This window comes from Heteronotia binoei, chromosome 16 (assembly GCF_032191835.1).
Source record: "Heteronotia binoei isolate CCM8104 ecotype False Entrance Well chromosome 16, APGP_CSIRO_Hbin_v1, whole genome shotgun sequence".
In the NCBI taxonomy this organism is placed as follows: domain Eukaryota; kingdom Metazoa; phylum Chordata; class Lepidosauria; order Squamata; family Gekkonidae; genus Heteronotia; species Heteronotia binoei.
In genome coordinates this window covers 55,558,915-55,574,760 of record NC_083238.1, presented here as the reverse complement: position 1 = coordinate 55,574,760, position 15,846 = coordinate 55,558,915, and the positions used below count along the sequence as shown (strand labels likewise).

Genomic DNA, 15,846 nt, shown 5'->3' with positions numbered 1-15,846 from the left:
CTGCAGACTCATCAGGCGAAGAGGTCGCGGCGGGGCTTGGTATAGGGTTGCATGCAAAAAGTCCTGCAACGGTCTGACTCGCCCCACACTTCTAGGGAGAAAATGCATTTTTGCATTTCCTCTTCTTCATTCCCACCCCGCCTTTGCTGCCTTCCAGAATGCAGCAAGCAAAACACAACTCTTGAGGGAGGAGAAGAAGCTACGACAGAAGAGGGGAAACACATTGATCATTATGATAGGAATGGTTTTGGGTTGCCAATCCCCAGGTGGGGGCCGGGGATTCCCCCCCCCCGCCCGAGTTTGGAAGCCCTCCCCCCCCCCCCCGCTTCAGGGTCATCAGAAAGCTGGGAGGGAAATGTCTACTGGACACTCCATTATTCCCTATGGAGACCAATTCCCACGTAGGGTATAATGGAAAATTGATCTGTGGGTATCTTAGAGGTCGGGGGGGGGGCTGGTTTGTTTGTTTGTTTGTTTGTTTTAGGTAGAGGCACCAGATTTGCAGCATGGCATCCTGTGCCTCTGGTCAAAACACCCTCCAAGTTTCAAAAGGATCCGACCAGGGGGTCCAATTCTATGAGCCCCCAAAGAAGGCGCCCCTAGCCTTCATTGTTTCCAATGGAGGGAAGGCACTTAAAAGGTGTGCGGTCCCTTTAAAGGTGATGGCCAGAACTCCCTTTGGAGTTCAAGTATGCTTGTCACACCCTTGCTCCTGGCTCCACCCCCAAAGTCTCCCAGCTCCACCCCAAAGTCTCCTGGCTGCACCCCCAAAGTCTCCCAGCTCCACCCTCAAAGTCCCCAGATATTTCTTTAATTGGACTTGGGGGTGGGGCAGGTCGGCGCCTGCAGCCTCATCATGCAAAGAGGTCGGGGGCGGGCTTGGCGTAGGATTGCATGCAAACATCCTGGGCTGTCTGGCTCGCCCCCATCCAGGGAGAAGAGAATGCATTTTTTTTTGCATTCCCTCGTCTTCATTCCTCCCCACCCCACCTTCCAGAATGCAGCAAGCAAAACATAACTCATGATGGAGGATAAGAGGATACGGCAGAAGGGGGGGAGAAGTGGGTCGTTACGATGGGAATAATTTGGGTTTTAAAAGAAAAAATTAAATGTGTCACTGTAAGCCTTTCAGAGTGCTGCTGGCTCCGAATCTTGCACCCCCAGGACGGAGTGTGTGGGATTGCTGCGTGCAACCAGCGTTCTGCTTCTTCTTCCCCAGTTCCTCTCTCAGAAGTCCTGGCTTAATAGTCTGGTCTCCTCACTACCAATAGGAGGAGGAACTTATAGTGGCTGAGAACTTGTCATAAGAACAGAAGAGAAGCCATGTTGGATCAGGCCAGTGGCCCATCCAGTCCAGCACTGTGGGTCACATAAGAACATAAGAGAAGCCATGTTGGATCAGGCCAATGGCCCATCCAGTCCAACACTCTGTGTCACATAAGAACATAAGAGAAGCCCTGTTGGATCAGGCCAATGGCCCCCTCAGTCCAACACTCTGTATCACATAAGAACATAAGAGAAACCATGTTGGATCAGGCCAATGGCCCATCCAGTCCAGCACTGTGGGTCACATAAGAACATAAGAAAAGCCATGTTGGATCAGACCAGTGGCCCATCCAGTCCAGCACTCTGGGTCACACAGTGGCCCAAAAAACCACAGGTGCCATCAGGAGGTCCATCAGTGGGGCCAGGACACTAGAAGCCCTCCCACTGTTGCCCCTTCCCCACAAGCACCAAGAATACAGAGCATCACTGCCCCAGACAGAGAGTAATGGCCAAACTTGCTTCATGTAAGAGCCAACTAGAATAAACATTAGATAGATAGATCAGGGGTGGCCAAACTGTGGCTCTTTCATACATACTGTGCAGCTCTCCGAACCCCACCACCCTGCCTGCAGGTTTGAAGGAAGGCAATTTTCTCTTTTAATCACTTCTGGAAGCCAAGCCAGCTGGCAGCTTGGAAAATGCATTTAAAGTTAAAGTTACTTTCTTTCCACCACTCCTCCATCTATTTTCCTTCCTTCCTTCCTTGCAGCTCTCAAACATCTGATGTTTATTGTATGTGGCTCTTACATTAAGCAAGTTTGGCCACCCCTGCATTAGATGTTTGAGAGTCGCAAGACATGAACGTTGGATGTTTGAGAGAAGGAAGGAAGGAAGGCAGGCAAATAGATGGGGAGGAGGTGAAAAGAAAGCAACTTTAAATACATTTTCCAAGCTGCTGGTTGGTATGGCCTGGAGAAGTGCTTTAAAGAGACAAAGACCTTCTCCAAGAAAAGTGCAGAAGAAGACTGCAGATTTATACCCCGCCCTTCTCTGAATCAGAGACTCAGAACGGCTTACAGTCGCCTCCATCTTTTCCCCCTACAACAGACACCCTGTGAGGTGGGCGGGGCTGAGAGGGCTCTCACAGCAGCTGCCCTCTGTTATCTGGGAGAACCTGGTTGATTCCCCACTCCTCCGCTTGCACCTGCTGGAATGGCCTTGGGTTAGCCATAGCCTCTGGTAGGAGTCGTCCTTGAAAGGGCAGCTGCTGTGAGAGCCCTCTCAGCCCCGCCCACCTCACAGGGTGTCTGTTGTGGGGGGAGAAGACATAGGAGATTGTAAGCCGCTCTGAGTCTCTGATTCAGAGAGAAGGGCGGGGTATAAATCTGCAATTCTTCTTTCAAGGTCAACCTCTGCCAGAGCTATGGCTGACCCAAGGCCATTCCAGCAGCTGCAAGGGGAGAAGTGGGGAATCAAACCCGGTTCTCCCAGATAAGAGTCCGCACACTTAACCACTACACCAAACTGGCTCTCCAAGCCAACCAACAGGGCAGTGGGGACTTCGAGAGCCACACAATATGTGTGAAAGAGCCACACGAGGCTCCCAAGCTGCAGTTTGGCCACCCCTGATCTATAGCTTGTGGCTAACAGCCGCTGATGGACCTCTGCTCCATACGTCATTCTGTATGAGTTCTCATACTCTGAGGTTTTGGTTCAGGGGCGCCATACCCCCTACCAATACCTTTCTGGGCGTCCACTAAGTGCTTTTAAAAACACGGGTGGTGCCAAAATGGGGCTTTTTGCACAACAGGACTTCTGATGGTCCACCGGAGATCTGATTGACTGTGAAGATATTTTGACAACCGCTGCCGGTTGACGTAGCTTTGACAACCGCTGCCGTCTCAGCACAAAAGGTTGTCGCTGCGTGGCTGGAGGTAAGCTGCGGGCCAGCAAGAAAATGTTTCGAAATAATGTGTTCATTTTAAAAGGCATCCCGGTAAACATAGTTTCTGCCCAAAATGGTAAATAGTTGCTATTAACTAGGGTTGCCAACCTCCAGGTGGGGCCTGGAGATCTCTTAGAGTCATTCGGGGAAAACTGACGGAAAGACCAATCGTTCGGATTGACGGTAGGAAGGGAGAACGTGCGAAACAATTCCTGACGGGGGTTTTCATCCAGATGACAAAAATTCAAGTAGAAAATGTTCAAGCCTTCTTTTTTAGGCAGCTCTTAGGTGTCTCAAGATGTGTGTCTTATTTGGTTATCTGTTCTGAATTAGGTCAGTCGCTGATTGACTCAAAGGCTTGGATGGCAATATATTATATACTTCGTGTACTGCTTATAAAGGCAAAGCATTACTGAGTAACAGGCTAAAGCAGTAGAAAAGTTGCACCTTTATGATCAACTAAAACCGTTTTCACACACAGCTCACCTCGCAGTCACAATCCTGTTCCCTCCGCAGCCCCAATCCTGTTCTCTCTGCAGCGTCTGGTCGGATTTCCCACTATCTGCGCCGAAGTTACAGGAAGTGCCGCTGCTTTTTTAGGTACTATTTTAGGTACTTTTTATCACCCTCCAATGTTTTTTGCAACTTGTCTACTGCTTTGTTCCATTGCTTCAGACCAACACAGCTGCCCGCTTGGATCTGAGTAACAGGCTTTACTTCACGGCCATTTCAGAAGTAAACACTTCAGTTGCCCTCAAGCCTGCCGAAGGTTCCTTCCCAAGTTCTCCCTGTTCCTTCCTCCTGGCTTTGTGCCACCCCACGTGAGAGTCACAGCACACTTGTGAGCCTGACTCACAGTCTGAAGGCATTCTTATCCGGTGGTTGCCACTTCTGGGTTAGGAAATAACTGGAAGTTTTGGAGGTGGAGCCAAGAAGGGCAGGACCTGAGGACAGAGTTGTCAAGTCCAATTCAAGAAATATCTGGGGACTTTGGGGGTGGAGCCAGGAGCAAGGGTGTGACGAGCATTGAACTCCAAAGGGAGATTTGGCCAAAACATTTAAAGGGACTGCACACCTTTTAAATGCCTTCCCTCAATTGGAAATAATGAAGGATAGGGGCACCTTCTTTGGGGGTCATAGAACTGGACCCCCTGGTCCAATCCTTTTGAAATTTGGAGGGTGTTTGGAGGAGAGGCATTGGATGCTATGCTGCAAATTTGGTGCCTCTGCCTGAAAAAATACCCCCCCCAAAGCCCCAAATACCCACGGATCAATTCTCCATTGTACCCTATGGGAATCAGTCTCCATAGGGAATAATGGAGTGCCCAGCAGACATTTCCCTCCCCCGCTTTCTGATGTCCGTGAAGCGGGAGGGCCTCCAAACCAGGGGATCTCCTGCCCCCACCTGGGGATTGGCAACCCTACTTGAGAAGGGGAGGGTCTTCAATGGACTATGCTGCCATAGGGTCCACCTTCCAAAGCAGCCATTTTCTCCAGAGGAACTGATCTTGGTCAGCTGGAGATCAGTTGTGATATCAGGAGATCTCCAGCCACCATGTGGAGGTTGGCTACCTTAATTCCTACATAGACAACTAACAGGAAGAAAACAAGAATCCGTCTCCCAGACTTATGTATGAGGGGATTTTTGTTTGTTTGTTTGGAAGACCAATTATTAACGTTCTCCTGGCGGGACTTCCAACTGACCTCCAGTTCCCCTGGCGAAAATGGCAGCTTGGGAGAGTGGAGTGTATGGCATCATAGTGCGTTGAGATATCTCCCCAGGTATATCTCAACACGGAATGGTCAAAACTTGGTGACTCACACTTGAGGGGTCTGGAGACCAAGTCCTATGAAGAAAGGTTGAAGGAGCTGGGCATGTTTAGCCTGGAGAGGAGGTGGCTGAGAGGTGATAGGATCACCATCTTCAAGTACTTGAAGGGCTGTCACATAGAGGATGGTGTGGAATTGGCCCCAGAAGGTAGGACCAGAACCAATGGGTTGAAATTAAATCAAAAGAGTTTCCAGCTCAACATTAGGAAGAACTTCCTGACCGTTAGAGCAGTTCCTCAGTGGAACAGGTTTCCTCAGGAAGTGGTGGGCTCTCCTTCCTTGGAGGTTTTTAAACAGGCTAGATGGTCATCTGACAGCAATGAAGATCCTGTGAATTTAGGGGGAGGTGTTTGTGAGTTTCCTGCATTGAGCAGCAGGTTGGACTAGATGACCCTAGAGGTCCCTTCCAACTCTAGGATTCTATTAGGAAGAACTTCCTGACCGTTAGAGCGATTCATCAGTGGAACAGGCTTCCTCGGAAGGTGGTGGGCTCTCCTTCCTTGGAGGTTTTTCAACAGATGCTAGATGGCCATCTGACAGCAATGAGGATCCTGTGAATTTAGGGGGAGGTGTTTGTGAGATTCCTGCATTGTGCAGGGGGTTGGACTAGATGACTCTGGAGGTCCCTTCCAACTCTCATGATTCTATCGAATCTAGTGTGGAACCTAGTACAGACTAGATCCCTTGACGAGAACTGGAATAGTAATTGAAAAGACAGGGAGATAGGCTTGAATCAGGGGATAGATAGAGTAGAGATAGATCATGGGGATTCAAGATGCATAGCTGAGTTAGTCTGTCTGTAGCAGTAGAAAAGAGCTGGAGCCCAGTAGCACCTTCAAGACTTAACAAAATTTGTAGGAGGATAGGTGCTCACTTCTTCAGATAACCCTGGGAGAGCTCAACTGAAATCATTACCTGTTTCCCCAAAGAGGTTAGCTGCCTGACACCACTGATTATGCGCAGGGACACATGACACTCTAACCACTTCACAATACCTGCCATGAGTAGTGATGACTTCGAAGCCAGGTCTTCAGAGGACACGTGGGGAGCCAAGATCTGGAGGCGCTGATCACAATGGGTTGAAGCACTGAGTCCCAGAAGAAAGAAATTAAAGAAACTGAAGATCGTTTCAGCCTTTCTAGGTCACCATGTCCAAAGGTTCCAGGGGAGATAAGCTTCTCTGTGACCTGGGTTACAAACTGGGCCAAACCCTCGGAGAAGGCAGCTACTCCAAGGTCCGAGTAGCCACTTCAGCGAAGTACAAGGGTCCTCTCGCAATCAAAATGGTAGACCGGCGACGAGCCCCCCGGGACTTTGTCGAGAAGTTCCTGCCACGAGAGCTGTCCATCTTGCGTGGGATCCGGCACCCGCACATCGTGAGAGTCTACGAGTTCATTGAGGTCTGCAACGGGACGCTCTACATCGTCATGGAAGCAGCGTCCACGGACTTGTTGCAGCTGGTACAGCGAGAAGGGAAACTACCTTGCGCTCCAGAAGCGCGGGACATCTTCGCCCAAGTCGTGAGCGCCGTGCGTTATCTCCACGACAGGCACCTCGTGCACCGCGATCTCAAATGCGAGAACGTGTTGCTCACATCCGATGGCCGCCGAGTAAAACTAACCGATTTTGGCTTTGGCAAGGAGTCGCGGGGATATCCAGAACTCAGCACCACCTACTGTGGGTCGGCTGCTTACGCTTCCCCTGAGGTGCTGATGGGCATCCCCTATGACCCCAAAAAGTATGACGTGTGGAGCCTGGGCGTCATGCTCTACGTGATGATTACAGGATGCATGCCCTTTGATGATACCCACATCCATAACATGCCCTGCCGCCAGAAGAAAGGACCCACATTTCCCCAAGAACTACCTGACATATCGGAACCCTGCAAAGGGCTCGTGACTCAGCTGCTCCAGTACAGTCCCGAATCCCGACCCTGCGTGGGACAAGTAGCGAAAAACAGCTGGCTAAAGGGGGACACCTAAGCGGGACAAGCTTCGCTACTCCTGTGTCGTCGGTACGACCACGACTCCGAGCAGAGGCGGTCCCTTTGAAGGGGAACATGTTTAACGGAACAGTGAGCATGTAGAGTTGCTGGAAAGAGGGTCCAAAGATATTGAGCATGGGCAATGAGTGGGTAAATCAGTTTTGGGGGGAAAGACAACTTTGACACAGGTTTCTCTGAAATTAAGGGACTCGCTTCTTAGCAAATGTATTTAAGTTTGGGGTGCGAATGAGAGCTTTTAAACCTCCCTTATTCTTGTGTTGGCTGTGATTCTCTTTATTATTTCTCATTGGTTTGGAGCAAGAGGCATGTTTTTTAAATGGACAGGAATAAAGTGAGGATGGTTTGTTTATGACCAACAAAAGGAACTCTGGTCAATAGTATGTCAGGATTCCAAACTTGCTTAGTGGCACTACGTTCTTACAATACGGGGGTTTCCAGACCCCCAGTGGAGGCAGGGGTCCCCCACTGCCAGACCGTACTCAGAGCTGCCAGTTAGCTGTAGGGTTGCCAAGTCCAATTCAAGAAATATCTGGGGACTTTGGGGGTGGAGCCAGGAGACATTTGGGGGCGGCGTTAGGAGCAAGGGTGTGACAAGCACAATTGAACTCCAAAGGGAGTTCTGGCCATCACATAGAAAGGGACCACACTCTTTTTAAATGCCTTCCCTCCATTGGAAATAATGAAGGATAGGGGCACTTTTTGGGGGGGCTCATAGAATTGGACTCCCTGGTCCAATCTTTTTGAAACCTGGGGGGGTATTTTGAGGAGAGGCACTGGATGCTATACGGAAAATATGGTATCTCTTCCTCAAAACACAGCCCCTGCTAGAGCCCCGAATACCCACAGATCAATTCTCCATTATTTCCTATGGGAATATGTCTCCATAGGGAATAATAGAGTTCCCAGCAGACATTTCCCTCCCCTCCCCCCACTTTCTGATAACGCTGAAGCAGGGGGAGGGCCTCCAAACCGGGGGATTCCCTGCCCCCACCTGGAGATTGGCAACCCTAGTTAGCTGGCTGGCAGAGGGATTTATCAGGAGAAAGGAGAAGGCATAGGCCTCGTTGCCAGCATCACACCAGAAGTGATGTCATCTCACCAGCGACAACTGGGTGTTCTGGTATTTGGTCAAAAAGTCTATGGTAAAACCAGCTTCTACCATAGAGTTTATTTGCTCAAATATGAGAGCACCGCCTTGACATCGCTGGCATGATGACATCACTTCCTGTGTGACACTGGCAATGAGGCCTAGGCCTTTCTTTGTGTCCTGGCAACCTTATATGACACTCCTGATAACGCAGTCACCCTTTTGAGTGAATAGAGCAACATACGTATTTTATAGCTCCTGGACACAGGAATGTGGTCTCTCGAAAACCAAATCTCCACTCTGCCATGGAAGCCCACTGGGTGACCGTGGGCCAGTCACACATTCTCAGCCTACCTCACCAGGTTGGTGGGAGGATAAAATGAGGAATGATGGAAGGAAAAGAGGAAGAAGAGTTGGCTCTTGTTACTAGGGTTGCCAATCCCCAGGTGGGGACAGGGGATCCCCCGGTTTGGAGACCCTCCCCCTGCTTCAGGGTCGTCAGAAAGCGGGGGGAGGAGAGGGAAATGTCTGCTGGGAATTCTATTATTCCCTATGAAGATTTATTCCCATAGGAAATCATGGAGAATTGATCCTCAGGTATATAGGGCTCTGAGGGGGGCTGTGTTTTGGAGTAGAGGCACCAAATTTTCAGTATAGCATCTAGTGCCTCTCCCCAAAATACCCCCCAAGTTTCAAAATGATTGGGCCAGGGGGTCCAATTCTATGAGCCCCCCAAAAAGGTGCCCCTATCCTTCATTATTTCCTATGGAAGGAAGGCATTGAAAAGGTGTGCCGTCCCTTTAAATGTGATGGCCAGAACTCCCTTTGGAGTTCAATGATGCTTGTCACAGCCTTGATCTCGGCTCCACCCCTAATGTCTCCTGGCTCCACCCCAAAGTCTCCTGGCTCCACCCCCAAAGTCCCCAGATATTTCTTGAATTGTACTTGGCAACCCTACTTGTTACCTTACCTTGCTTTTCTGTACGTTAAGGAGTCCCAAAATGGCTGACAATCGCCTCCCTTTCCTCTCCCCTCAACAGACACCTTGTGAAGCAGGTGGGGCTGAGAGAGTCCTGAGGGAACTATGACTGGCCCAGGGTCGCCCAGGAGGCCTCATGTGGAGGAGGAGTGGGGAATCAAACCCACCTCTCCAAATTAGAGTCCACAGCTCTTTGTTGCGAGATTTTTTATTAAGTTTCATACAGGGAAAATTGGGGGGGTTGTGGGGAAAGAGTAAGGGAATGAATACCAAAAAGGAGAAAGATAGAATACAATTATTTCTACTTTTTTAAAAAAAAAAAGTATATAGTTCATTATACCTGCAAGTATTCACAGTTATTGCACAAGTATTACCTTTAGATTCGACAAACATTTTGTGACCTTTTAGTTTTTTGTTATAAAATCCTACTGTTCTGCAAAGCATTTAATAACAAACACCCAATTTATATCTGTCATATTACAAAGCCGGATCACAATGTCCTCAATCTTGAAAACAAAAGAAAAGGAAAATAGGAAGAAATTCTGGTCAGAGTCCACTGCTCTTAACCCACTACACCACATTGGCAGAATTTAAATGAGGTAAATAAATTAATGCTCTCAAAAAATCTGGATTTGCAAGTACCATGTACTGAAACTGGGAAATATGCAGATTGCCCTGTTCACATAAAATGGACTCGTCAGGTATCAAGAGGACCGTGCGTAGTGTAATATCTACTTACACACTTCGTTTGTACCTACTTTTCTTCACAGTGGGGACTGAAACCAGTTTACGTCATTCTCCTCTCCTATTTTCTCCTCACAACAGCCTTGTGAGGCAAGTTAGGTAGTGAACATGTGATTAGCCACAGTTTAGTGGCAGAGCATTTGCTAGGAATACGGAAGGTTCCAGGTTTAATCCCCGGCATCTCCAGTTAAAAAGACCAGGCAGGAGGTGACGGGAAAGACCTCAACCTGAGACCCTGGAAAGCCATGAAGTGGGGCTGCAGCTCAGTGGTAGATCATCTGCTTGACACTCAGAAGGTCCCAGTTTCAATCCCCGGCATCTCCAGTTAAAAGGGACCAGGCAGGAGGTGATGGGAAAGACCTCGGCCTGAGGCCCTGGAAAGCCATGATGTGGGGCTGCAGCTCAGTGGTAGATCATCTGCTTGACACTCAGAAGGTCCCAGTTGCAATCCCCAGCATCTCCAGTTAAAAGGGACCAGGCAGGAGGTGATGGGAAAGACCTCAGTCTGAGACCCTGGAGAGACATACAGTGGGGCTGTAGCTCAGTGGCAGAGCATCTGCTTGGGAAGCAGAAGGTCCCAGGTTCAGTCCCCGACATCTCCAGTTAAAAGGACCAGGCAGTAGGTGATGGGAAAGACCTCGGCCTGAGACCCTGGAGAGACGCTGCCAGTCGGAGTAGACAAGACTGATCTAGATGGACCAAATATTATATTCATTATAAGGCAGCTTCATGTGATGATTGGGGGCCGGGAGACTAAGCTTTAGGAAATAAAATAAAATAAATGAGGAAAGGCTGAGGAACTTGGGACCATTCAGTCTGGATAAGAGGTGATTGAGGTGACAATCATGGGCCTAAGTTAATGGCAAGAAGGTACAGGCTGGATATTATTTATTTATTTATTTAGAAGATGAAGATGAAGAAGATATTGGATGTATATCCCGCCCTCCACTCCGAAGAGTCTCAGAGCGGCTCACAATCTCCTTTCCCTTCCTCCCCCACAACAGACACCCTGTGAGGTAGATGAAGATTTTGGATTTATATCCCGCCCTCCACTCTGAAGAGTCTCAGAGTGGCTCACAATCTCCTTTACCTTCCTCCCCCCACAACAGACACCCTGTGAGGTAGATGACGATATTGGATTTATATCCCGCCCTCCACTCCGAAGAGTCTCAGAGTGGCTCACAATCTCCTTTATCTCCCTCCCCCACAACAGACACCCTGTGAGGTAGATGACGATATTGGATTTATATCCCGCCCTCCACTCCGAAGAGTCTCAGAGCGGCTCACAATCTCCTTTATCTCCCTCCCCCACAACAGACACCCTGTGAGGTGTGTGGGGCTGGAGAGGGCTCTCACAGCAGCTGCTCTTTCAGGGACAGAGTCTCAGAGTGGCCTACAATCTCCTTTCCCTTCCTCCCCCACAACAGACACCTTGGGCCAGTCCTGAGGGCTCTCACAGCAGCTGCCCTTTCAGGGACAACCTCTGCCAGAGTTATGGCTGACCCAAGGCCATGCTAGCAGCCGTAAGTAGAGGAGTGGGGAATCAAACCCGGTTCTCCCAGATAAGAGTCCGCACACTTAACCGCTACACCAAACTGGCTCTCCAGTTAGGCAATTTCTATCCCGCCCTTTCCCAGAACGGGCTCAGGGCGGATCACAGCATTCTAAAAACAATAGCAAACCACAGTTAAAACCAAATCAACGTAACAAGGCAATTTGATAGGTCACGTACGTTATAAATAGCAGCTCAGCTGGGCTCATGTTATATAAACTGAGAGTCTAAAACAGCAGATCGGGTAAAATTCACGTTACAACAGAGATGGCACCGTAGGATAGGGCCAGCCGATGGAGTCGGACGCCCGCTGTCTCAACCAAAGGCCTGGAGGAATAGCTCCATCTTGCAGGCCCTATGAAAAAATAACAATTCAGTGAGGGCCCGGATCTCTAAAGGGAGCTGATTCCACCAGGCTGGGGCTGAAAAGCCCTGACCCTGCTGGAGGCAAGTCGGACGTCCTTTGAGCCAGGAACGGGCAGCAGGGAAAATGTTTTGACAGTAAGAGTTGTTCGACGGTGGACTCGGCTACCTAGGGGGGCGGTGAATTCCCCCTCCCCGGCAGTCTTCAAGCAGCGGCTGGATAAACCCTCGTCAAGGGATACTCTTCTAGGCCGATCCTGCATTGAGCAGGGGGTTGGACTAGATGACCTCTATGGTCCCTTCCAACTCTGTGATTCTAGGATTCTATGTATCACTTGGGTTGCCAGGCCCCTGTTGGCAGTGGGTGGGGGATGGAGAGTGTATGTATTGGGAGCAGGGAGTTTAAGCTGATGTTTTAGTGAAGAAGAAGAATTGCAGATTTATACCCCGCCCTTCTCCCTGAATCAGAGACTCAGAGCGGCTTCCAATCTCCTTTATCTTCTCCCCCCACAACAGACACCCTGTGAGGCGGGTGGGGCTGAGAGGGCTCTCCCAGAAGCGGCCCTTTCAAGAACAACCTCTGCGAGAGCTATGGCTGACCCAAGGCCATTCCAGCAGGTGCAAGTGGAGGAGTGGGGAATCAAACCCGGTTCTCCCAGACAAGAGAGCTATGGCTGACCCAAGGCCATTCCAGCAGCTGCAAGTGGAGGATTGGAGAATCAAACCCGGTTCTCCCAGATAAGAGTCTGCACACTTAACCACTACACCAAACTGGCTCTCTGATGCGCCCACAAGACTTCCAATGCGACCCAGTTCTACCATAGTGTTTTGGCCCCGAAACCAGAGCATTACCGCAACGTCCCTGCCATGCCTACATCACTTCTGGGCAGAGGTGGAATTTTAGCAGGCGTTCCTTTGCATATTAGGCCACCCCTCCCCTGATGTAGCCAATCCTCCCAGAGCTTACAAAAAAAGAGCCTTGTACGATTGGCTACATCAGGGGTGTGTGGCCTACTATGCAAAGGAGCTCCTGCTAGAATTCCACCCCTGCTTCTGGGTCACGTTGAAGTCACGTAGGCATGTCGCTAAAACGGGTGTTCCTCCTCCACCAGTCAGCTGATCGGCACTGGAGAGGTGGGAGGGACCGGAGAGGGATCAGCAAGCTTCCAGGGCAGAGTGGGGAATTTGAATCTGGGACTCCCAGAAGATAGTCCGACACTTTAACCGCTGCCATACTGGCTGTTAACAGTGTGGCCACAAAAATGGTAACAACGGACCTGAACTTGAGAGAGGGGCCAGTTTGGTGTAGTGGTTAAGTGCACCGACTCTAATAGGGGAGAAGTGGGTTGGATTCCCCACTCCTCCACTTGCAGCTGCTGGTGTGACCTTCGGCCAGTCCCAGTTCTCTCAGAGCTCTCACAGCCCCACCTGCCTCGCAAGGTGTCTGTTGTGGGGAGAGGAAGGGAAGGGGGTTGTCAGCTGCTATGAGACTCCAAGTGAAGGAAAGGAAGGGTCCCCCATGCAAGCACCAGTCATTTCTGACTCTGGGGTGATGTTGCTTTCACATTTTCACGGCAGACTTTTTTACGGGGTGGTTTGCCATTGCCTTCCCCAGTCATCTACACTTCCCCCCCCCCCCAGCAAGCTGGGGACTCATTTTACTGATCTCGGAAGGATGGAAGGCTGAGTCAACCTTGAGCCAGGTACCTGAAAACCCAGCTTCCACCGGGGATCGAACTCAGGTTGTGAGCAGAGCTTAGGACTGCAGTACTGCAGCTTTAACACTCTGTGCCACAGGGCACATCTTGGTCGTTTTCGCACTCACCTTAATCAGCAGCGACGACCCTCTTCACCGCGCAGGATCTGCGCGGATTTCGCACTAATTGCCGCGGAGCACCCAGAAGAGCCGGAAAGTCCCGGCGCTTTTGCGGCGCAAACGGAAACTGGTTTTTGGCGGTTTCCGTTTGCGCCGCAAAAGCGCCGGGACTTTCCGGCTCTTCTGGGTGCTCCGCGGCAATTAGTGCGAAATCCGCGCAGATCCTGCGCGGTGAAGAGGGTCGTCGCTGCTGATTAAGGTGAGTGCGAAAATGACCCAAGTGAAGCATGGGGTATAAATCCAATCTCCTCTTCTTCTTCTCCTTCTTCCTTCTTCCTCCTCCTCTTCTTCTTCTTCTTCTCCTTCTTCCTCCTCCGCCTCCTTCCTCCTCCTCCTCTTCTTCTTCTCCTTCTTCCTCCTCCTCCTCTTCTCCTTCTCCTTCTTCCTCCTCCTCCTCTTCTTCTTCTTCTCCTCCTCCTCTTCTTCTTCTCCTCCTGCTCTTCTTCTTATTCTCCTTCCTCCTCCTCTTCTCCTTCTTCTTTCTTCTCTTCTTCTTCTCCTTCTCCTCCTTCTTCTTCCTCCTCCTCCTCCACAACATTCCCAAGAATTCAAAAAAGCAGACAGTTTATATAGGAAGCCCTCCACAGCTCTTTTTGTAACAGGAACTTCTTTGCATATTAGGCCACACACTGCTGATGTAGCCAGTTCTCTTGAAGCTTATGATAGGCTCTGTACTAAGAGCCCTGTAAGCTCTTGGAGGATTGGCTACATCAGGGGCGTGGCCTGATATGCAAAGGAGCTCCTGCTACAAAAAAAGCCCCGGAGCCCTCTATATTGGAATAAACACCGTGCGTGCTAGCCCCTTCATTCTGTGCAAGCCTGGTCCACTGCCTATTGAGTCAGAGCAGTGTGATGTAATGGTTGTAAGAGTCGGTCTAGTATCTGGGAGACCCGAGTTCGAATCCCCATCTGCGCTGCAGAAGCTCATCGAGTAACTTTGGGCCGGTCCCACTCTTTTGGCCTGTCCTCCCTCACAAGGCTGTTGCGAGCATAAAACGGAGAAGAGGAGAGGGGCGTAAGCCGCTTTGGATCCCCATCGGAGAGAGAGGCAGGGTATAAATGAATCAAATAAATAAATAAATGCAGAAGAAGAAGAGGATATTGGATTTATATCCTGCCCTCCACTCCAAATCACAGAGTCTCAGAGCGGCTCACTATCTCCTTTACCTTCCTCCCCCAAAACAGTCACCCCCACAACAGTCACCCTGTGAGGTAGATGAAGATTTTGGATTTATATCCTGCCCTCCACTCCGAAGAGTCTCAGAGCGGCTCACAATCTCCTTTACCTTCCTCCCCCACAACAGACACCCTGTGAAGTGGGTGGGGCTCTGAGAGCTCTCCCAGAAGCTGCCCTTTCAAGGACAGCTCTGCGAGAGCTATGTCTGATCCAAGGCCATTCCAGCAGGTGCAAGTGGAGGAGTGGGGAATCAAACCCGGTTCTCCCAGATTAGAGTTCACCCACTTATCCAGCACATCAAACGGAGGGACCTTCCTCATTCCTACCAAATGCTTTGCAACTAAGTTGTGGCTGAGAGAGCTTCCATTTTGAGCTTGGTCAAAACGCAGAAAGGAAAAGAGAGAGTTTGGTCAAAGAATTGTCCATGGGTTTTAGATTCTCAGCTCCAAATATTCACAAAGGACACAGGTCTATTCAGAATGCGTTTGACGTTCCACCCAGCTCTGCCATGTGGCTCTGGATTCCTCAGTGCACAGCTGAGCCATTAATAATAGGCGCTGGTCACACTAACAAAATTACTGGGCTGCCGTCATCCTGCCATTTACCCCAGAGGAGTCCCATTGGCTGCCGCGGGATGGTTCCCTTAACGATGGGTCCGAGGACCGTACCTTTGTTAATGCCTTACAACGTTCAAGCACGGTGCGTGCAGGAACAAGAAAGGTCCTTCCAGAAAAGGAAACGGTATAATCTGAATGTACAGATACACCGCGTGGCTAAAGTTCAAAAAGCAGAAGCTGTGTTGGCAGCTGTCCTAGGTACACTCAAGTGGGAGGCAGTTTTTGCTGGACGAAACGGGCATGTTTGTGAGCAAACGGGTCCGCGATCGGTCAATGTGACCCCTTCCCCTGCTTACTCACTCTACTTCTCTGACCTAAAGATATCAAGTAGCATTTATCAGACATAACTGGGAACAGGAAAGGAAGAATTCAGGCCAAAAAGGATGAATACATATGCTACAAAGA

At 49.9% G+C, this 15,846-nt stretch overlaps 1 protein-coding gene across 1 annotated transcript in view; it reads left to right on the top strand.

The window, feature by feature from the left end:
• The first annotated feature begins 6,085 nt into the window (after positions 1 to 6,085).
• Positions 6,086 to 15,846, top strand: part of LOC132585258 (ribosomal protein S6 kinase 2 alpha-like) — a 36,978-nt gene continuing 27,217 nt past the window's right edge. Inside the window, exon 1 of the mRNA XM_060257061.1 lies at positions 6,086 to 7,021. Within this exon, the coding sequence (XP_060113044.1) occupies positions 6,190 to 7,021 (832 nt within the window). The 5' untranslated portion in view covers positions 6,086 to 6,189. The remainder of the gene's footprint in view (positions 7,022 to 15,846) is intronic.